The sequence below is a fragment of the Mustela nivalis genome (genome assembly GCF_964662115.1).
Source record: "Mustela nivalis genome assembly, chromosome: 16".
NCBI classification, from domain to species: Eukaryota; Metazoa; Chordata; class Mammalia; order Carnivora; family Mustelidae; genus Mustela; species Mustela nivalis.
Genome location: NC_139035.1, coordinates 27,337,074 through 27,359,551, shown reverse-complemented (window position 1 = coordinate 27,359,551; position 22,478 = coordinate 27,337,074). Strand labels below are relative to the sequence as shown.

General features: G+C 36.9%; 1 protein-coding gene across 4 annotated transcripts in view; it reads left to right on the top strand.

Annotated features, from left to right (window-relative positions):
• RABGAP1L (RAB GTPase activating protein 1 like) overlaps positions 1 to 22,478 on the top strand; it is a 765,821-nt gene that overhangs the window by 491,723 nt on the left and 251,620 nt on the right. For all 4 annotated transcript variants that reach the window (XM_082704397.1, XM_082704401.1, XM_082704402.1 and 1 more), the window contains exons 16-17: positions 11,523 to 11,648; positions 13,785 to 13,928. In XM_082704397.1, the coding sequence (XP_082560523.1) occupies positions 11,523 to 11,648; positions 13,785 to 13,928 (270 nt within the window). The remainder of the gene's footprint in view (positions 1 to 11,522; positions 11,649 to 13,784; positions 13,929 to 22,478) is intronic.

Here is a 22,478-nt window from a genome sequence, read left to right as displayed (position 1 = left end):
CTGATTCTATAACAAAGCTCTTATACACAACAAAGATGGATATTCAGTATTAGAGATCCACTGTGTTGCAACATCTTAATATTTTTTTTTAAACAATGTATTGGTTGGCAGTTCTGCCTGATTTGGATCCCTAGTCAATGGGCCAGACCAACTGTGGAACCTTTTCTACTACCCTGCTCAGCAGGGAAGCGAATTCATGGCCTCACCTAGTTGCTGAGCTTAACCTTCAGTCCTGACGCTATAGGAAGCCTGGTGAGAGAATCTGAGCTACTACAGACCCCATCCTATAGCCCCACTCAGCAGAGACCCAAGCCAGGAGCTCTGCCCAACTGTTGAACATAGCCTCTGGCCTTTAATGACAGTGACCCTAAGCAGCCTCAAAGCCTAGCCTATAGTACCACCAAACCAGAGTGCCCAGCCTGAAGTCTTGTCCAGAGCTCAGGCTATGCTCCTACCAAATTCCTGAACATAGTCTGCAGCCTCACCTAATCAAGAAGCCTGAATAGTAATTCCACCTGACCACAGAACAGTCTCTAGCCTCACTCAGCTGTGGGATACAGCTTGAGACTTTCTGACCAGAAAGCCCAACCAGTTACCTTGGCCAACATCAGAGCACAGCCAATAGCTTACCTGTGGCCCTGCCTAACTTTGGGATACATGCTTAGGTCCCACCTGAACACAAAATCCAGCCCATGGCACTATCTGGTCTGGCACAACCTGAGACCTCACTTGACTAGGAGCTATTTCAGAGCCCAACCCATAACCCTGCCTAATTGTGGAGTCTAACTTGTTGCACTATCCTGCCAAGGAAGGTAGCCTCTGACCTTGTTCATTTGAAAGTGATTGCAGAGCCCAGCTGATGGCCCCACTTGACAGTGGAGCTTGGTCAACAGCCCCACGTAGTCAGAGAGCCCACCCACTGGTCCTACTTGAATGTTGAGCATAGTCCAGTAGGCTCGCCCAACTGTGTAGCCCAGTCAATACCATTCCCCTGGCCTTAGAGCATGAACACTCAACTACACTCTGCTTGCCCGTGAATACTGCCAACTGGTCCATCCAGTACCCTAAGCTGAGCTAACTTGTGAAGATCTTTTTATGCCAGAGGAAACTGTAATGTGTGAAAGAGGAGACCACTTACTCAAGTATGCAGATAAAAATGCAAGGAATCAAGGATCATGAAGAATCAGGTAAACGTGATACCACAAAGGAAACTAATAAAGCTCAGATAACTAACTCTAAGGAGACAGAAATCTGTGAACTGCCTGACAAAGAATTCAGAATTCAGAATAATTCCTTTAAAGAAGTTCTGTAATCTACAAGAACACACAGATCACTAAATAAAATTAGGAAAACAAAACGACATCAACAAAGAAACCATCAAAAAGCAGATGCTAGAGTCAAGAATACAATGACTGAACTGAAGACTTTAATAGAAAGATATAAAAGACTCAAACAAACATAAAAAGGAATTAGTGAACTAGAAGATAGGTCATTTGTAACTCTCAAGTCAGAGGAGCAAAAAGAAAATGAAAAAGAGTGAAGAAATCCTACAGGACTTATGGGACACCATCACATGAGAAAATATATACATACTACAGTTTAGATGGTTAGAATCTGAACAGGGTTACACCAAGACACATTATAATTAAGTTGTCAAAAATCAAAGAGAATTTTGAGAGCAGCAAGAAGAAAGCGACTTATCACATACAAGGGAACTCTCCATGTGACTATTCAATTTTTCAACCAAAACACTGTAGGCTAGGAAAGGGTGGGGTGACATATTCAAAGAATGTATTGAAAGATAAAGAATATTATACCTAGCAAAGATAACCTTCAAAAATGAAAGAGAAATAAACACTTTCCCAAGCAAACAAAAGCTGAGGGTGTTCATCATCAGTAGATCTCCCTTACAATAAATGCTAAAGAGTGTACATCAAGCAGAATTAAAAGGATGCTCATTAACATTAACATATGAATGTGTAAAATTCACTGGTAATGGTAATGTAGTCAAAGTCAGATTCTCTGATATATAATGGTAGTAACTAATACACTTATAACTCTTACATAAAGTTAAAGAGCAAATATATTAAAAATAACTGTAACTACAATAATTTTTTCTACCCAATATAAAAAAGATGTATACTGTAACATCAGTAACCTAAAGTGTGAGGCAGGGAGAAGTAAAAGTATCAAGTTTCTGTCTACTATCAAAGTTAAGTTTTCATAAACCTAAAATAGGATGTTATAACTGTAAGTTATTTTAAGTAAGTTTCAAGGTAAACACAAAGCAAAAACTGACAGTAGATTCACCAAAAGATGAAGAGAAAGTGTTCTGCCACAGAAAGTCATTAAATCAAAGGAAGACAGCAAGAGAGAAAGCAAGAAACAAAGTACCCACAAAAAAGCCAGAACACAACAAAATGTCAATAATAAATTGTTACCTATTAATAATTACTTTAAACATAAGTGGATTAATTGTCCAATCAGAATCAATTGCCCACCTTATTGGAGGGGGAAAAAAAAGGCCCAACTATATGCTGCCTATAGAGAGACTCACTTTAGTCATAAGGACACACATAAACTGAGAGTGAAAGGATAAAATAAGTTATTTCAAACAAATAGTAACTCAAAGAAAGTAGAGTTTATATTAGACAAAATAGATTTTAAGCTAAAAAAGGTCAAAAGATACAAAGTCATCATTTAATGGTAAAAATGTCATCAAGAAGATATTAGCTATTATAAATATGTATTTGCCCATATTGGAGCACCTAAATATATAAAGCAGATACAAACAAAACTAAAAGGAGAAACGAACAACAACAATAATATTTGGGACTTTAATACCTCACTGTCAACAACGAATCATCTAGGCAGAAAACCAATAAGGAAATTTGAATAACACTATAAACCAAATATACCGTACAGACATATACAAAACATTCCATCCAAAACCAGCAGAATACACATTCTTCTGAAGTTCACATGGGACATTTTTTAGGATAGATCATATGTGAGGCCATAGAAAAATCCCAAGAAATTAACAAATATAGAAGTTATGTGAAGTAGCTTTTGTAACCATAAAAGTAGAAATTAGTTAGAGGAGAAGAGATGGAAAATTCATGAATATGCAGAAATTAACACACTCCTGAGCATACAGTGATTTAAAGAAGAAATCATAAGGAAAGCTAAAAAATATCTTGAGAAAAATGGAAACACACCAAATGCAGCAAAAGCAATTCTAGATGGAACTTTATTATGATAAATGCATGCATCAAGGAAAGTCATACTTCAAATAACCTAACTTTATACCCCAAGGGACTAGAATAAGAAGAACAAACTAAGCCCAAAGTTAATAGAAGGAAGAAGATAATAAAAACTGGAAAAGAAGAGCAAACAGAATTGACCATATCATTAAAAGGATCATACACCACAAGCAAATGGAATTCATCCCTGGAATGAAAGATGGTTCATACATAAATCATAAATGGATACATCACATTAGTAGGATGAAAGATAAAAATCATCTCAGTAGATGCAGAAAAAGCATTTGACAAAATTCAGCATCCATTCATTATAAAAATTCTCAACAAATTATGTACAGAGTGCATCTCACCATAATTAAGGCCATATATGACAGGCCAGCAGCTAACATCAAACTCAGTGGTGAAAGGTTGAAAGCTTTCCCTCTAGACATATAGATGACCAAGAGGTATAATAAAAGGTGTTCAACATCACTAATTATCAGAGAAATGCAAATCAAAGCCACAATGAAATATTACCTCATATATATTACACTGGCTATTATGAAAAGGCAAGAAATAAACAGTATTGGCAAACATGTGGAGAAAAGGGAACCTTTGTACGCTATTGGTGGGAATGTAGATTGGTGCAGCCACTGTGGAAGACAGTATGGCGGATCTTCAAAAAATTAAAAGTAGAACTACCATATGATCAAACAATTCAACTTATGAGTATTTATCCAAAGGAAATAAAGAACACTAAAGCAAAAAGATACATGCACCCCTATTGTCATTGTAGCATTATTTACAATAGCCAAGATATGGAAGCAATCTAAGTGGCCATTGATGGTTAAATGGATAGGGAAAATGTGTCATTCGTATATATTTATATATATATGGATAGAATCTTGGCATTTGCAACAAGAATGGACCTTGAGGGGATTATGCTAAGTAAAATAAACAGAGGGAAAGACAAATATATATGATCTCACTTATATGTAGAATTTTTTTCAAAAAGTTCATAGACATAATTGATAGTTGCCAAAGGGGGGGGGTAGATGAAATGGGTGAAAGGGGATCAAAAGATACAAACTTCCAATTAAATAAATAAGTCATAGGGATGTAATGTACAGCATAGTTAATAATACTGTATTGCATATTTAAAAAGTGCTAATAGAGTAAATCTTAAAAGTTCTCATTGTTGGGGCACCTGGGTGGCTCAGTGGGTTAAAGCCTCTGCCTTCGGCTCAGGTCATGATCCCAGGGTCCTGGGATAGAACCCTGGGCTCTCTGCTCTGTAGGGAGCCTGCTTTCTCCTCTCTCTCTCTGCCTGCCTCTCTGCCTCCTTGTGATCTCTGTCAAATAAATAAATAAAATCTTTAAAAAAAAAAAAGTTCTCATTGCAAAAAAAAATTGAGCTATGTATGATGATCGATGTTAAACTAGACTTGTGATCATTTCACATTATGTACAGATATTGAACTATTAGCTTGTATACCTGGAACCAATATGTTGTGTGTCAGATACATCTCCACTGAAAAAAAGAAAAAGAAAGCTTTTTCTCTAAGACCAGGAACAATACAAGGTTGCCCACTCTCACCACTCCCACTAAACATAGTACTAGAAATCTTAGCCAGAGCAATCAGCTAGAAAAAGAAATCACAGATATCCAAATCAGAAAGGGAAAAAATGGAAGTGTCTCTTTTTGCAGATGACATCATCTTATATATAGAAAACCCTAAAGACTCCACCAAAAATCAGAAAATTCAGTAAAGTTGCCAAATATGGAATCAACAGTGAACTATCTGGAAAAGAAATAAAACAATCCCATTTACAATAGCATAAGAATTTAAAAATCTAGGAATAAATTTAATTAAGGAGGTAAAATAACTTTACACTGAGAACTATAAAACAATGATGAAAGAAATTGAAGGGGCACCTGGGTGGCTCAGTTGGTCAGGCGTCTGCCTTTGGCTCAGGTCATGATCCCATGATCATGTCCTGGGACATCAGGCTCCTCACTCAGTAGAAACTTGCTTCTCCCTCTCCTGCTCCTTCTGCTTGTGTATGTGCCTCTCTGTCTCTCTCTCTCTCTATCAAATAAATAAATAAAATCTTAAAAAAAGAAAGAAAGAAAGAAATTGAAGAAGACACAAATAGAAAAATATCTTATGCTCACGGATCAAAAATATTGGTAATGTCAAAATGTTCCTACTAACTGAAATCATCTAGAGATTCAGCGCAATCCCAATGACAGTTTTTCAGAATCAGAAAAAAAATCTAAAATTTGTGTGAAAACACGAAAGACCCTGAATAGCCAGAACAATCCTGAGAAAGAAGAGAAAAGCTGGAGGTATCACACTTTCTGATTGCAAGCTGTATTGCAAAGCTCTGGTAATCAAAACAGTATGATACTGCCATAAAAGTTGATATGTAGGGGCACCTGGGTGGCTCAGTGGGTTAAAACCACTGCCTTCAGCTCAGGTCATGATCCCAGGGTCCTGGGATCGAGTCCCGCATCGGGCTCTCAGCTCAGCAGGGAGCCTGCTTCCTCCTCTCTCTCTGCCTGCTGCTCTGCCTGCTTGTGATCTCTGTCTGTCAAATAAATAAATAAATAAAGTCTTAAAAAAAAAAAGTTGATATGTAGACCAATGGAACAGAATTAAGAACCCAGAAATAAATCTATGCATATATCATCAACTAATATTTGACAAGGAAGCTAAAAATATTTAATGGGGAAATGATAGTTTCTTTAATAAATGGTGTTAGGAAAACTGGACAGCCATATGCAAAAGAATAAAACTGCACCCCTATCTTCTATCTCTTATTAAAAACTAAAATAGATTAAATATCTAAACATAAGACCTGAAACCATAAACCTCCTAGAAGTAAACATAGATAAAAAAGCTTTTTGACATTGGTCTTGGCAATGATTTTTTAATTATGACATCAAAAGCATCAAAAGCAAAGATAAACAAGTGGGACTACATGAACTAAAAATCTTCTACACAGTCAATAAATATCAACAAAATGAAAAGGCAGCCTACACAACAGGAAAATACATTTGCAAACCACATATCTGATAAGGGTTAATATCCAAAACATATAAAGAACTCCTCTAACTGAAGAGAAAAAAAAAAAAAAATCATCCAATGAGAAAGTGGGCAAGTGACCTAAGTAGATATTTTTCCAAGGAAGATATTCAAAATCTAACAGGTGTATGAAAAGTTGCTCAACATCACCCATCATCATGCAAATCAAAAGCACAGTGAGATATTGCCTCACACCTGTTAGAGTAGATATTATGAAAAAGCCAAGAGGTAATAAGCATTGACAAGGATGTGGAGAAGAGGGAACCATTGTGCACTGCTGATGGGAATGTAAATTGGTGCGATTACTATGGAAAACAGTATGGAAGTTCTTCAAAAAATTAAAAATAGACTACCATGGGGGCGCCTGGGTGGCTCAGTGGGTTAAGCCTCTGCCTTTGGCTCAGGTCATGATCTCGAGCCCCACATTGGGCTCTCTGCTCAGCAGGGAGCCTGCTTCCCTCTCTCTCTCTCTCTCTGTCTGCCTCTTTGACTACTTGTGATCTCTGTCAAATAAATAAATAAAATCTTAAAAAAAAAAATAGACTACCATGTGATCCAGCAATTCTACTTCTGAGTATATATCCAAAGAGAATGAAATTACAATCTTGAGACAATATTAGTACCCCCACGTTCATAGCAACTTTATTTACAATAGACAAGACAACCTAAATGTCCATCAACAAGTGAATGGGTACAGATAATGTTATCTACATTTAATGGAATATTATTCAGTTATAAAAATGGAAGTCCTGTCATTTGTGACAACATGATGAACCTCGGGGTTTTATGCTAAGTGAAATAAGTCAAACAGAGAAAGACAAATACCATATGTTATCAGTTATATGTGGAATATAAACAAGAAGAAGTCATAAAAGAGAATCAATTGGTAGTTGCCACACGAGGTGGGGGAAGTGAGTGAGTGAAATAGTACCAACTTGTAAGTATAAAATTAATAAGTTCTGGATATGTAACAGTTTGGTGACTGTAGTTGACAATATTGTATATTTGAAAGTTGCTAAGAGAAACCTTAACAGTTCTTAACTACACACAAAAATTCTAAGTATGTGAGGTCATGGGTCTATTATCTGTTGTGATCATTATTTAGAAATTATGTTGCCTAAAGCTACACATGAAGGATAATAGCTCTAAGACTTCTCACCCCCTCCCAAATGTAGATTGAAAAAATAAATAAATAAAGCTTATAGACTGGGATTGTTCATTTTATTTGGGGGAATAAAATTCAAACTTAAAAATTCTTTTGTTTTTGAAGAACATATATTAAATATATTGTTTCTGTGTGAGAGAGAAACAGGGAGTGGAGAAGAGAGAGTGAAAAAGGGTGGAGATAGAGAGATGGAGGGAGGAAGGGAGAATTGAAGCTCCATACCTAAAAGCAAAGCAGCAATTTATGTTCATTTTCCTGACTAATTCACCCAGTGCTTCTACTTGCGCTCTAGCTGATAGTGATGTCTAACTCTTCATCTACACATCCTACCTACCTCCCCTATCCCAGGATTTTTGTGTTCCTATCAAAGTCAAGGAGAGTTGCCTATATACTAGTCCTTTGGGAAGATGCCATATGGTTACTTCTGTATCCCCAGGGCCCAGCACAGTGCATGGTCTCTCCTGTTCAATGACTGCATGTGTGAATACCAAAAGGCATTTAATCCTTTTGTTTGCTTTAATGGTTTTATTCATGCAAAGCACTAAAGGTTTATCCCCTCTGTAGGCTACCAAATGATAAATGTTTCAATAGAACTTAGAAAGAGGGAGACTGTAACACAATTAGTTTCTCTAGGGCTGGCTGCAGTTACCCTACATGAGCAGTTCTGTGTGACCATTTTAGTAGAGCTCTGGGAGGGAGAAGGGGAGGCTTAGTCCTTGGCAGTAGGAGTGATGAAGTCCCAGAACCTAAGTCAGGTTCGGTGGGGTGAAGTTCGGAGCCGACGGCTAAGAAAGAATTCTTAAGACGTCTCTGGTGCAAAAAGGTGGTTTATTAAAGCACGGGGACAGGACCCCTGGGCAGGTGGAGATGCAGCTGCCCTGGCTTGTGAGGGATGGCAGGTTAAGTACCCTGCGGTTGGGGGAAGGTGAGGGGAAGGAAGGGTTCAATGGAGTTTTCATATGCTCAAGAGAGCCAGGATGTCCGAGGCCTACCGGAGGCCTTGCCCTTGCGGTTTGATCAATGTTGTCTTTAGACCAGCCATTAACATTAAGATAGTTGGGAGACTTTTTGGTGGGGTGTCACAATCCTGCTATCAGTCATCTTTGTTAGTGAGATTTAGGACATTTGTAAGCCAAGGGAGACTTCTGTCTTGCAGGATTGTGATCCCTGCAATCTAACTATTTGCTTATTGTTCATGGCAGTCAGGGCTGCCTGAGGGATGCTAAACATCTGACTGAGGAGGAGAGGATGGAGAGGGGGTGAAGGCGCCAGCTTTTGCTTTGTCTTCAGCCAGCCTCGTGCTCCCTCATCAGGAGGAGGAGTAGACCGTGCATGTGCAAGTTAATGTCTCTTGAAGCTTCAATGACAGGATTGTTAAAGAGGGAAAGAATACAGTGTACTTGTATTGTGAATAAATTAGTATAAGCTGAAAAATATTTGCTGACTTGAACAGCTGGGGTCAAAGCCCCAAACACCTCACAGATAAAACAGGATTTAAAAAAAGCAAATGTTTATAGAATCAAAATGACAACAGCAAAGTGTACTTACTTAACTTTAGGAGGTTTTATTTAATTTATGTATTTCATGGTTTATAAGTAGAATATAGAAGTGGCCAATTTGTGTAGGAATTTAAATAAATGTTGTTACATTTCTAAGTGTAACCTAAGTTACATTTCTAAACCTAGCTACATTTCTAGCTCAGTTTGACATGTTGAGTCCCCCCAATAACGGGTCCATGGTCAAAGGAGCGAGAGTGATACAAAGTGGAGGTCAAGCAAAGCTTTATTTCAAGGCAAGCATCAAGAATCAAACCAACCGTCAAACCGACTGGTCAGGGACGCGCCTTACAGAAAGGGCGATGACCCCTCCCTGCCTTACAGACTAACTTATAGAGCAAAGGCCATGTGGTTGGGCCTGGCCACATGCAGGTGGCCAATTAATTACAATTCAGCCCATAGTGGCTTTTTGAACTAGCCTATCACCTTGGTTAGAATTGGCACCCAAAAGGTGCCCAAAAGATGGGGCCCACACTCCTTGGTAGCCAGGGGACACTATGCGCGCTTTACTCATTGGATGTCTCCACATGACCAGACTCATCCCTGCATTGGGGCTATTATCCACCTGACCTGACCCACCCTTGTATTTGGGCTTTGTTACCTGGGTTTCCTGGACTTGTTTTTAAGTAAGTTCTGGGGGGAGGGGGCCAGGATCAATTTAAGTTTTACTACATAAACAAGAAAATGGCTGTTCAACTGGGGTGAGGCCGCTCTGGCTGAAAAGGCCCTTACAGACAAACTTTACTAACTTGGCCCCTAATTAGAAAACAAATAAAGGGAAAGGGAATAAGGAGAGAAGGGGGTTATAAAATAGAACTCTACTTGAATTAAGTGTTCAGACAGAGAATTTAATCTAACAAAGGTGGCAGATACCATAATCAGCCAAGGTCAGACTTTCAGAGAAATGACATTGATAGTAAATGTTTACAGGGGCCCCCCGGGTGGCTCAGTTAGTTAAGCATCTGCCTTCAGCTCAGGTCCTGATCTCAGGGTCCTGGGATCCTGCTGAAGTTCTGTATTGGGTTTCCTGCTCAGGGAGTAGAGCAAGGGAAAGAAATGAAGATATTTACAGAATAGAAATGGAAATACTTAAGATCGCAGGATTGCGATCCCTGCAAGTTAACTATTTATCGTTTTATGGCAGTCAAGGGTGCCTGAGGAATGCTACACATATGGAGGGGAGCAGGTGAAGAGGGGGTGCAAGGCGCCAGCTTTTGCTTTGTCCTCAGCCAGCCTCCTGCTCCCTCATCAGGAGGAAGAAGCCTGCTTCTCCCTCTCCCTCTGTTCCTCCCTACCGATGGTGTGTATACTCTCTCTCTCTTAAATAAATAAAGTCTTTATTTAAAAAAAAAAAAAAAGTAAATGTTTACATAACAGTTTTATTTTTATCTTAGGACACTGCATTAAGGATAAAATCTTTTTCTGTTTGCTTGATGTATTTTCTAGAATATTAGATATATATCTTGTCTAAATTCCTTCAGTTCATTGATAACACAATTTAGAGATTTTTTCCTTGGATTTCAGATTTCATTATCTGTTCAGATAAAAATGCCTCTGGAAAGGGTATATTAGATTTTATCATTTAACTCTTAATGATAAAAGTTCATAAAAATCTTTCCTGAAAACTTTTTATGTAAAAAGAAAATAACATCAAGAAGACTATGGGAAGACAGCATCTCACTATCAAAATAAAAATTACATTTATCCTTTGACCCACAAATCCCTCTTTTGTGGGTATTATTGAGGGGGAAAAAGCAATATGCCTTGTAATGTACATAGAATGTTGTCTTTTGGGGTGTTTGGGTGGCACAGTGGGTTGGGCCTCTGCCTTCAGCTCAGGTCCTGATCTCAGGGTGCTGGGATCAAGCCCCTCATTGGATCTCTGCTCAGCAAGAGCCTGCTGCCTCCTTTCCCCTCTGCCTTCCTCTCTGCCTCCTGTGATGTCTCTCTCTGTCAAATAAATTTTAAAAACTTTAAAAAGAAATGAATGTTATCTTTTATGTAGGAAAGTGAAAAAATAAAATAAGTGTGATTCTTTTATTTGCATAAAGAAACATTAGCAGGATACATGCAAAATGATTGAGTGTAGTTACGAAGTTATACCATAAAGATAGGGACCAGGTACAGAAATTCTGATACAGAGACAGAGAGGAGTAAGACTTTACCTTTGCATACTTTTGCATTGTATGGATTTTTGAATCATGTGACTCTATTACCTGTTTTTAAGATGGCTGAATGAGTGAATAATAAGATGATTGAAATCACAAAAGAGCGAAGTTCATTTCAAGTGAGGAAACTGGAAGGTTTGAACACAAATTTTATCTATTTTGCTGCTGAAGGCTGGCTCTGAAGAGGTTCATTCACTAAGGCCTTTAGCCGTTAATACAGAGGACTGTTAACAGGAAGAACTTTTCTGCCATTCTGGCCAAATGCCACTCAGCCATGTTCTATGTGATCTGTTTTCCTGTAGATGCCAGAAGAGCAGGCGTTCTGTGTTTTGGTGAAAATCATGTATGACTATGGCTTACGAGATCTCTACAAAAACAACTTTGAAGATCTTCATTGCAAGTTCTATCAGTTGGAGAGACTAATACAGGTAAATAAAAATTAGGCTTTTATCACTCAGGGATTGAATTACAGAAAAAGTAATAAAATTGATGAACAATAATAATTCATGAAAGTTTAGTGGAATTCTACAGAAAAATTCTCAGTATATTTGGTTTCTGACCAGTATCTATGTTGGTGTTAATATTTATTTAACCATTTGATCATTTTTAAAATAGTCTTCCATTGTAAATATTCAACTTTAATATACTTTGAAGTGTGAATATAGTGAGTTAAGTCAATGAAAAGATTCCTGAGTATATTTGTAAAGAAATGAAGATATTTACAGGATAGAAATGGAAATACTTAAGAACTTTCCCTCCCTTAATTAGCCCTAGTACTATATTTAGGTCCACATGTAGAGAATTCTTAAAAGGGACAGAAAAGAATTGAAAAAGAATAAAAAACACATAAATGTTAATATAGGGACATATTTAAAATTTTTTCTCCTATAATTTCATGATCTCAAACAATGTTTGTTACTGTTTCACAATATGTCTGTATAAATTTATATGTATGGAGAACATATTTTATATATGTAAAATATTACATAATAAAAAAAGATTGTGAGCAAGGGCAAGATGATATTGACTAGTGCTAATAGAAGGAATTCCTGAGTAGCTTTGAAATTCCACCTGAAGTTGAAAATCTTAAATTTATAATGGGTCTGTGTCACATGCTTATATGGCTTTCTCTGTCTGAGGTATTGAGAACCCAAGAGAAATGTGAAATAAATACATGAATGGATTGATTCCATATTGGAGAAAAGTAAAGTGATTAAGGAGGAAGGTAATGGGACACAGCACTAGAGATACTGGAAGGAGCCCATTGGCCTGACCTGTCAGGAGATCCATAGGTGTATAAAGAGGGCATGAAGTCAATAAGAGACTAAAAGACTAGAACAGGGAAGACACAGGATTAGCAATGAGATTAAAGACAACTTTACTGGGAGAAGAGAATGTTGGAAGGTAGAAGACCTTTAAGAAGAAATGAAATAGGGGAAAGATGTTAAGAGAACTGTAAGCACAATGACACATGTGCTTTCATCGGGAGAAGAAAGATTGTGTAGAAGATTCTGGGCAACTGTGGACAATAAAAGCAATAGGCTCTTTTTGAGATTTAATTCTTCTAAGTAAATATTTGGGATTATTCACTTTCTTACCTTTTATTTTCAGAAGTTTACATTTTTTCGAAGCTCAGTATTCTTAAGAGCTTTGAGAGTCAAATAAATGTACCTGATAAATGAATAGCAAGTTCATGGTACTGTGAAGAAACCTAAACACATTTTAGCATGTGTTAGCATTCTTTGACTGGATGACCTTAGGACACCCCGCTTAAAGTACCTGATGGGTACTTTTGTGTGTTTTTCTGAAAGCATTTTGTGTAGGAAGTAGGGAGTTTTGTTTGTTTGTTTTTATGATCCATTTATGAAAACAAAACTAATGTGGGCTTTTACATGTCTTTGCTTTTCAGTTATAGGAACAGCTATGCTAATACTCTGAGCTTTCCTTTCATGCTTTTGACAAGCATTTATGATAAGCACTTATGTAAATTGAGGAGAAAAAAGTGTTAGGGTAGCATAAAGGCATTTTTAGGAGACACCCTATATCATGCATTATACCCTTGCACAATTTCTGTAGCTTGTCAGTTTTTAATGTCAAAGATAGGTTATTTTGAAGTCTGGTTATGTTTGGGGTTTGTCTCAATACCCCAAAAATATACTCAAGTGATATCACAGATCCCGGATGATGTTGATATTAAGTGGTCTCCAAAGAGTAGATCTATTTCTTTCCTAAGTAGTTAGGCAACCCATTTGATCAGGTGCTGGACTTGACTCTGGAGGGATGACGTTCCTTAGACCATAGGTATTCTGTCAAAGCGAGCATTTACTAAGAAACAAGAACAGTCAAGTGAGCAAGAGGTCATCTTTGTTATTTGTCCATGACAAGTCTGCCTTTATTTTCCTCAATCATCCTAGTCCCAGGCTCATCTCCTATTATCACTTCCATGTAGTTACATAAAATTGAATGAATTTTGTGAAAAATCTAGAGTGGTCATAGAAATCTAGTTATAAATTACAGTTGTGGTAGGAAATAAAGCTTCTCAGTTTTCCACTTTGACTTTTTAGGAGCAGTTACCGGACCTGCATCACCATTTTTGTGTTCTGAACCTGGAAGTTCATATGTATGCCTCCCAGTGGTTCCTCACTCTTTTTACAGCCAAGTTCCCACTCTGCATGGTCTTCCACATCATCGACTTACTGCTCTGTGAGGTAGAGTGACTGCATCTCTCATACCTAAGCCAAAAGTGAAAATAGTTTTTATTTAAAGTGGTCATAATCGTCTTCATTTTATTTTTTCCTATAAATTAAGCCATAAATATTGACCAGGAAGTTCTATTTAATTTTTTAGTAAAGACTATTTTAATTATTATTTGTGAGAAATGAATATGTTAAGTCATATAAAATTCCTACAAAGTAAGGTAGGTAATTAAATTTCTGTAATTAAAATTCATAATAAGCCTTTACCTGTGTAATAATGTATTACTAATATAAAGGACCTTTAAAATTATATAAATGAATTCAAAATCAGGTGTTTTTAATAGTAATGTAGTTATACTTCCAAGAGTGAATATAAATGAAATTATATAGTAATCTATATTTTATTTTATCTTTTCTTTTCTTTCTTTTCACCAGTACAGTTAACATACACTGTTATGTTAGTTTCAAGTGTACAATAGAGTGTGATTCAACAACTTCATACATCACCCAGCACTCATCATAACAGGTGTACTGCTTAATCCCCATCACCTATTTAACCTCCACCCACCTCCCCTCTGGTAACCACTAAGTTTGTTTTCTAATTATACAGTAATTTAATCTTCAATTCACAAGATGTTTCTAATGTATATGATGTTTGAGACTCCTACCAGATAATTGTGAAGTGATACACTAATGCTTCTCTACCATATATTTTCACAGAATATTTAAAAAACTAGTTTGCAGGGGCACCTGGGTGGCTCTTGGGGTTAAGGCCTCTGCCTTCGGCTCAGGTCATGATCTCAGGTCCTGGGATTGAGCCCCCCATCGGGGCTCTCTGCTCAGCAGGGAGCCTGCTTCCTCCTCTCTCTCTCTCTCTCTGCCTGCCTCTCTGCCTACTTGTGATCTCTGACTGTCAAGTAAATAAATAAAATCTTTAAAAAAAAAAACTAGTTTGCAAATTCCTTAGGTATATGATTTATTTCATGTATTGTTTTTAGTTCCTGAGGTGGCTGCGTTTATTCACTTTACTCTTTTACAGAAATAAGCAGCATTACACAAGCATACCTTGTATCCTGCCAGTCAAAATGTTTAACAGTCTTAGCAGTGATTGCTAGATGAGAATTTTTTTTATTTGGGATATAAATGTATATAAATTATAGCTGTCTTAAATTAGAAAGCTAGAGCAATCAAAAGTATAAGCCTAACATAATCTAAACGGTTTTGTATTAGTGCATAACTTGTTATACACGGTTTCCTTTCTTAATCACTCCAATTGTATTAATCAAATTATAAAAAACGATTAAAAGAGATAAAAATGCCTAAGCATGGCTAGGATTTCTCAGGCTACCGCGGCAGAAGTGTTTCCTGTGCACACATCGCTGGGCTCTGCTCGTCAGAGGTTCTAGCTGGGAGCCACACAATCCTTGAAAGTTGCAGAGCATTTTGTAAAGGTGTAAGATCTTTAAACATTTGTAACATATTTTTTAAAAAAAGATTTGTTTATTTTATCTGAGAGTCAGAGAGAGAGAAAGAGAGAGAGAGGAGGGGCAGGGGATGAGAATCTCCACCAGACTCCCCGCTGAGCACAGAGCCCGAGGCAGGGCTGGATCTCACCACCCTGAGATTATGACCTGAGCTGAAATCGAGAGTCAGACCCTTCACCATCTGGGCCACCTAGGCGTCCCCATTTGTGACATTTTAATAAAGAAAGGCTCAGCGACTTGCTGAAGGTCACAGACTAAGTTCCCCAATTCTGAATATGTAACAGCAGGCAAACCTGATTAATAACACATTGACTCTCCTATTTGTCTTACTTACAAATTAGTTTCTAAAATGCCTATCTAAATTTAACCTAAAGGAAGAAGGCAAAATTAGGAGTTAGAACCTCACTCAAGTCAAAATGGTGTGATCTCTGTATACACAAATTTGGGCATTTGGTAAACTTTTCTGACTCCTCAAATTTAGTGCAGTGCTGTTCAAAAGTAAAAACCAAATTTATGTCTTTGACTTCTGTGATCTTAAAGTAATACTAAAATTTATTTTTGATAAATAAATGTTTGTAGGTCCTATTCATTTCATACTGAGCTGAGTTTAGTATTTCATGGTATTTAAAAAAAATAGGAAAGTGAGAGTGTGACATTTTAACAGTTTTATATATAATAGGAGCTTACAAAAGTTAATATTACTTCAAGTTTTTGCTGAAAGAGATTATCTAATTTTATACTAGGTTAGTTTTATAATGTTCATTATAGAAATCACACCAGTAAAACTGGATTTCTTGGTCATTTATGGCAATAGTAACACTATCCTCTAGTTCACTGGAGTGATGCCTTTCTAAAATCATCTCTATGTGAGTGATTCCATACCTGACATTGGAGCATTGTCTGCGGGTCTTCTGGAACCCAGATTCACAATTTCTCAGTAAATTTTATTTTAACGATATTTGAATTTCTGATGTCAGTTGCTAAGAAAATTAGCAACATTTACAGTAGGGAAAAGAAAATTTATAAGCATTATCACTTGCTAGCTGTGATTTAATTATAATATTTGAAAGATCGTAATGCATGTTAAAATTAATAAGAGATCATAGATACTACTTTCCCTTCCCTTAAATCTGTACTCTGTAGCTGTTTAAGGAAGTTGCATAGATTTCCAAAACATGGAGTAATTTGTAATCACAGGATCATGGTAACCACGGAAATAATAATATCCCTTACCAGTTCAAAATAAACTTTATTGGGAACAGTATCAGGATATTCATTCTTTCCACTAACTCATCTTTGTCAGAGGATTATTTTGCAAAGGAAATTTTTAGATAAACTTTTATTTCCTGCCTGTCTGTGTTTTCTCTTTGCCCCTTTCCTTCTTGTAGTTAATAAAATATTTATATCAAAACTCGTCTTTCATATGTGGTAAAATATTCTGAAAGAAATGATAACATAGTCTTAAATAGAATCATCTATATGTATTTGTTTTTGTCATGTTCTCTTTTTTTTAAGGAAAATGATTCAAATCTTCATCATTATGAATTAATGTATATATACCACATCTTTATCCATTTACTTGTTGATGAACATCTAGGTTCTTTCCATAGTTTGGCTGTTGTGGACATTGCTGCTATGAACATTCAGGTGCACATGCCCCTTTGGATCACTACACTTGTATCTTTGGGATAAAAACCCAATAATGCGATTGCTGGGTCCTAGAGTAGCTCTATTTTAAAATTTTTGAGGCTGCATACTGTTTTCCAGAGTGGCTGCACTGGCTTGCATTCCCACCAACAGCGTAGGAGTGTTCCCCTTTCCATCCTTACCAAGGACTACCATTTCCTGACTTGTTAATTTTAACCATTCTGACTGTGTGAGGTGATACCTCATCGTAGTTTTAATTTGTATTTCCCTGATGCCAAGCGATGTTGAACATTCTTTCATGTGTCTGTTGGCCATTTGGATGTCTTCTTTGGAGAAATGCCCCACAGCAGGATTTTAAACTAGAGTTTGAAAGAAACATCTTATTATGCTGAGATAAATGGAACTTTCCATAAATTATCGTGTAGGCAATAATTGAAATTAATACTATTTTTTTTTTAAAGAACAAAACCTTCTATATTTTATTGTCTGCTTCTATCGGGAGAGATAAGAAAAAGGCTAGAAGTATTAACACAGTGTAAATATTGTGCTGTTAATTCTCTAAGAATAGAACATTGTCTTTTTTAAAGAACTCTTTGTGGAAGTGTAACAGATTAAAAGAAAATGTGCAACAATTAGTGTAAAACGTGATTTTTTACGTTTTTCGTAAAGTGAACATAACTAATGTAACAAGCACCCAGATTTTTAAAAAAAGCCAAACACTACATGAATCTCAGGAGCCCTCCTTCCCTTTACTGCCCCTGTGGTCACTACCTCTCTGAAGAGTAATCATTGTCCCAACTTCCGGCACCATAGGATTATGAGTTTTGATAGTTTTTTTTTCTTTTAATCAAATTTCAAACTTTAGCTTTAGGTGGAATAATACAATATGAACTCTTCTCATCAAGGTTTCATTTATCATTATGTTTGGACATTCATCCATATAATAGTTGCATCCAGGTTTGGTTCATTTGTTCCACTGTATGAATATATTGTAATATATCCATTCTTCCATTGTATTGTTGATGGGCATTTGGGTTGTTCCAGATGAGTGTAATTGCAAGTAGTGTTGCTACGAACATTCTTGAACTTGCCTGTTGGTAAGCATATGAATGTACTTCTGTGGGTACACATCTAGGAGTGGAATTGCTGGGTTAGGGCATGTATACACTAGGATTTAGTAGATGCCCTCAAGTAGCTTTTTCAAAGTATTTTGAGCATTACCTTTTGAGTTGTTTTTATTCGGTGGAAGTCTTCCTTGTGCTCAAAGGCAGGTTTTTATTTTACTGTGTTTTGTTTTGTTTTTTAGAGGGCAGATCCTAGATCAGATTAAAGTTCATGAATATGGAACAAAATGACACTCATTTAGTTGAAAACTCATTGACTTGATCTCTGAAGTTGCATCCAAATGAGAACTAAGAGCTGGGTTTAAGAGCTGACTCACTTCTGTGCTTGTATGAGAGAAATTCACCTGGTGGGAAAAGTCCAGCAGTGTATTCGGTGACAGAAGGAGTGACATAGAGACAGTTTAACATTGGAGTTAAGATATTTGGTTTTTTTTCTTTAACCCTTCCTGCATCACTTTGTTATGTTACATTACCTGTGTATGTCTCAGTTTGTTTCTCTGTAAAATGATGCTAACAAAACCTATCTCCCAGGTTTATTTTAAGGATTGAATGAGAATATGAAGTGCTGAGCACTGTGCCTACTGCATAGTAAATACCCAGTTAGTAATATAACCCTCCGTTCTGCTCTGTCCATCTATATAGCTCTTTTATTGCTTCTCAGTTTTTTCAGTTAGCTAGATGACACCAGAGGTTCTTAAGAGAGTAGGCTAACTAGCTGTTGGTTCTTTCTTACCTTTCTAACCACCTTTGTTTCCCTCTAGTTAAGATGCTTTTTTGCTAAAACCAAAATTTTAGCCATTGACCTTAATGGAAGTTTAATTATATTTTATAATTTTATTTTATTTCTAATTCTATTAGTTGACTAATGACTCAAGTAGTCCTCGAAGGTTTTTTTTTTCTGCTTTCTTTCAGAAGACATAGAAAAAAAATAGTATTTCTTTTAGTCTTGACAAGATAACTGACAGATGATGTTTGAAGTTCGCTCTTCCCCAATAGTTCAATTTTTAGAGTATCAAATTATATTCAGCTTTATATAGTAACTTGATATTTCGTGGAATATAAGGAAATCATTGACCCTTCAAATTAGAATATATTTCTTGTCTCTCCTTTTTTCTTAGGATGATGAAAAAAATGACAGTGCAGTACTCCAATATTTAATTAAATACCACCAAGTATGTACCCCCTTTCAAAACAGTTTTCTGAAGCTGTAGATTCATTACATAATATTCTTATCCCTTGCCCCCATTTTCTCCCTCAAACAGTAATATTTGAGTTTTTTTTATTGTAATACAGCTGACACATAAAATTGTGTAAGTTTGAGGTATGCAATGTGTTGATCTTATTCCTTTTTTTATTTTTAAAGATTGTATTTATTTGACAGAGATCACAAACAGGTAGAGAGGTAGGCATAGAGGGGGGAAGCAGGCTCCCTGCCGAGCAGAGAACCTGATGCGGGACTCGAACCCAGGACCCTGAGATCATGACCTGAGCCGAAAGCAGAGGCTAAACCCACTGAGCCACCCAGGCACCCCAATCGGATTCATTTCTATAGTGCAATATGATTACCATACTAGCATTAGCTGAGGTCTTTATCAAGTAATTTGTTGAATTTAAAATGTATTAGAATGAGCATAGGGTACATAAACATAAATTTTATAAAAACTTTTAAGAGTAATATTTGGCTATAAGAGTAGGGGGAAAAGCTTTGACCAACCAACAAATATGGTTAAGATTATTTTAAAGTTTTACTTATCAATAGAAATCTTCAGGACTAGGAAAAAAAACACTCTCTCAAATCTTGTTTCTGGATTTTAACTTTTTTCTCACCTATAAGGGTTTCTCACACCATTTGTCTTGCAGCTCTTTCTTGCGTTGCATTAGTTTTGACATTACAGAAGTCGAACCCTCACATTTAAATGGCAGAACCATGGTCTGTGCTTCCTGTGATTTTATTTTATTTTTTTAAGATTTTATTTATTTATTTGACGAAAAGAGAGAGAGCGATCACAAGTAGGCAGAGAGGCAGGCAGAGGGAGAGGGCGAAGTAGGCTCTCCGCTGAGCAGAGAGTCCAGTGCAGGACTCAATCCCAGGACCCAAGGATCATGACCTGAGCCGAAGGCAGATGTCTAACCGACTGAGCCATCCAGGCACCCCATGATTTTAAAGGAATATTCATGCTCATTCATTTATTCAGCAAACATTTATTGAACTACTTCTAAATGCTTGACACCATTCAGGTTTGGGGATGTAACAGTAAAGAAAAGGAGGCAAAACTCGACTCTTAATTACATTTTTTTATCCTTGTGGAAGACACGGACAATAACAAATGCCTAAGTAGAATATATGATCGGTCAGAAGTGTTAAGTGCTATGGGAAAAGATGAAGGAAGAGAAATGCAACAGGTCTTAATTGGGACTTTTGACCATTATGGATAATTTAGGTTTTACTGGACCGAGATGGGAAACAGCAGAACAGTTTTTTAAGTATAGGAGTGATAATCTCTGATATATATTTTATTCTTACCACTCAGGTTGCACTATTGAGTCAAAGGGAAAAGTTGAGGACCAGTTATGAGGCATAACCTGGGTTGCTTAGACCAAGTTAGTGGTGGTGAACATGGTGAGAAGTGGTTGATTTCTAGACAGATTTTAAAAGTAGAGAGGACAGGATGTGCTAATGGATCATCTGGGGGTTTATTGATTATATTTTTGTTTAACGTAGTGCTGAAAGGGAAGGTGGCTGATAATGCAGCTTCTACGCTTCAGGGAGCATCTTAGCCAACTGAGCCACCCAGGCGGACGGTCCCTTCAGGGAGCATCTTGGGGACCAATGATGTTGAGGAGTGACTGGGGCAGGTTACTCTTGCATGCTTTATTCTGGAAATGCTTGGATTACAATTTCTCTGCAGTGTTTGTTCTAGAAGCAGATTCTGGTACCCTTGGGAACATTGAAGGTCAATCTTTAGGAAATTATGGAGGGTGGAATAATTATGAAAAATGACTAGTGGAGGAATAAGCATGTCAAATTTAGTCCTTTAAAATAAAGGTACATGGCAGGGAGCCTGCCTCCCCCACTCCCCGTCTCTCTGCCTACCTGCCTCTCTGCCTACTTGTGATCTCTGTCTATCAAATTAAAAAAAAAAAATGTGTAAAATAAAGGTACAAGTTTACTGTTAAAAATAGGAGTGGTATTTTGTTTTAGTAGAATCAAACCCACATTACTTTGGGGACTCACAAAGACTTTATATATCTCAAACCTGTTTAATAACCCACAGCATCTAATTATGTGTTCTCATACTCAGAACATATATCACTGACTTAAAGTTATAGGATAACAGTTTTTTTTCCAATAAAATTCTTTCAGTTTATCATGAATTGGAATAACTAAAGTTACTTTATAGTATTTTTTTCTTGCAGAAAGCTCATTATAGGTAAACTGTGTAGCATGGATTAAATAAAATAACTAAACATATTCTGTTATTTTTCTGATTTAATATTTGAAACATTTTAAAGGCATTAAGGCATACAATGAATGCTTATATATCTATCTCCCTGCTTAAGAAACAAAATAATATTGGGACACCTGCATGGCTCAGTGGGTTGAGCCTCTGTTTTCGGCTCAGGTCATGATCTCAGGGTCCTGGGATCGAGCCCCGCATCGGACTCTCTGCTCAGCGGGGAGCCTGCTTTCTCCTCTCTCTCTCTGCCTACTTGTGATCTCTGTCTGTCAAATACACAAATAAAATCTTTTAAAAAAAAAAAGAAACAAAATAATATGAACAAGATTAGTTTGTATATTATTAACTCCCTCTCCCAGGGACTACCCCCCTCCTTTGCCTTCCTCACATGAACCATTATACAGAATTGAATGTTTCTGTGTTTTTTATTGCATATATGTGTACCTCTGAGAAACTTATGATTGATCATATTTGAAAAATCTTGTGCTCACTGGTTTATGAAGTCCACTACTTAAAATAGGTTTAGAAAGCTATTTTCCACCTACAAGCCATTGTCACACATACTGTTTAGTTATCTCCTCACTATTCTTTCCACTTGACCCTCTCTTATCCCATTTTTCTCCATAGCATCCAGAGATCAGGTCAAGTCATTCCTCTGCTAAAAATCCTTGGGTGGTTTCCCTCTAATAAAACTCACATTGTTTCACTTTGCCCATAATCTTCCCCTTCCTTCCTCTCCAGCGGTACCCTTGGGTCAGTCTGTCTCTTACTGTACTTCATCACTGGCCTTTTAGTTTCTGGAACATTAGGGTCTTTTCAGGTCGAAAATGTGTGCATATTCTTTCCCTT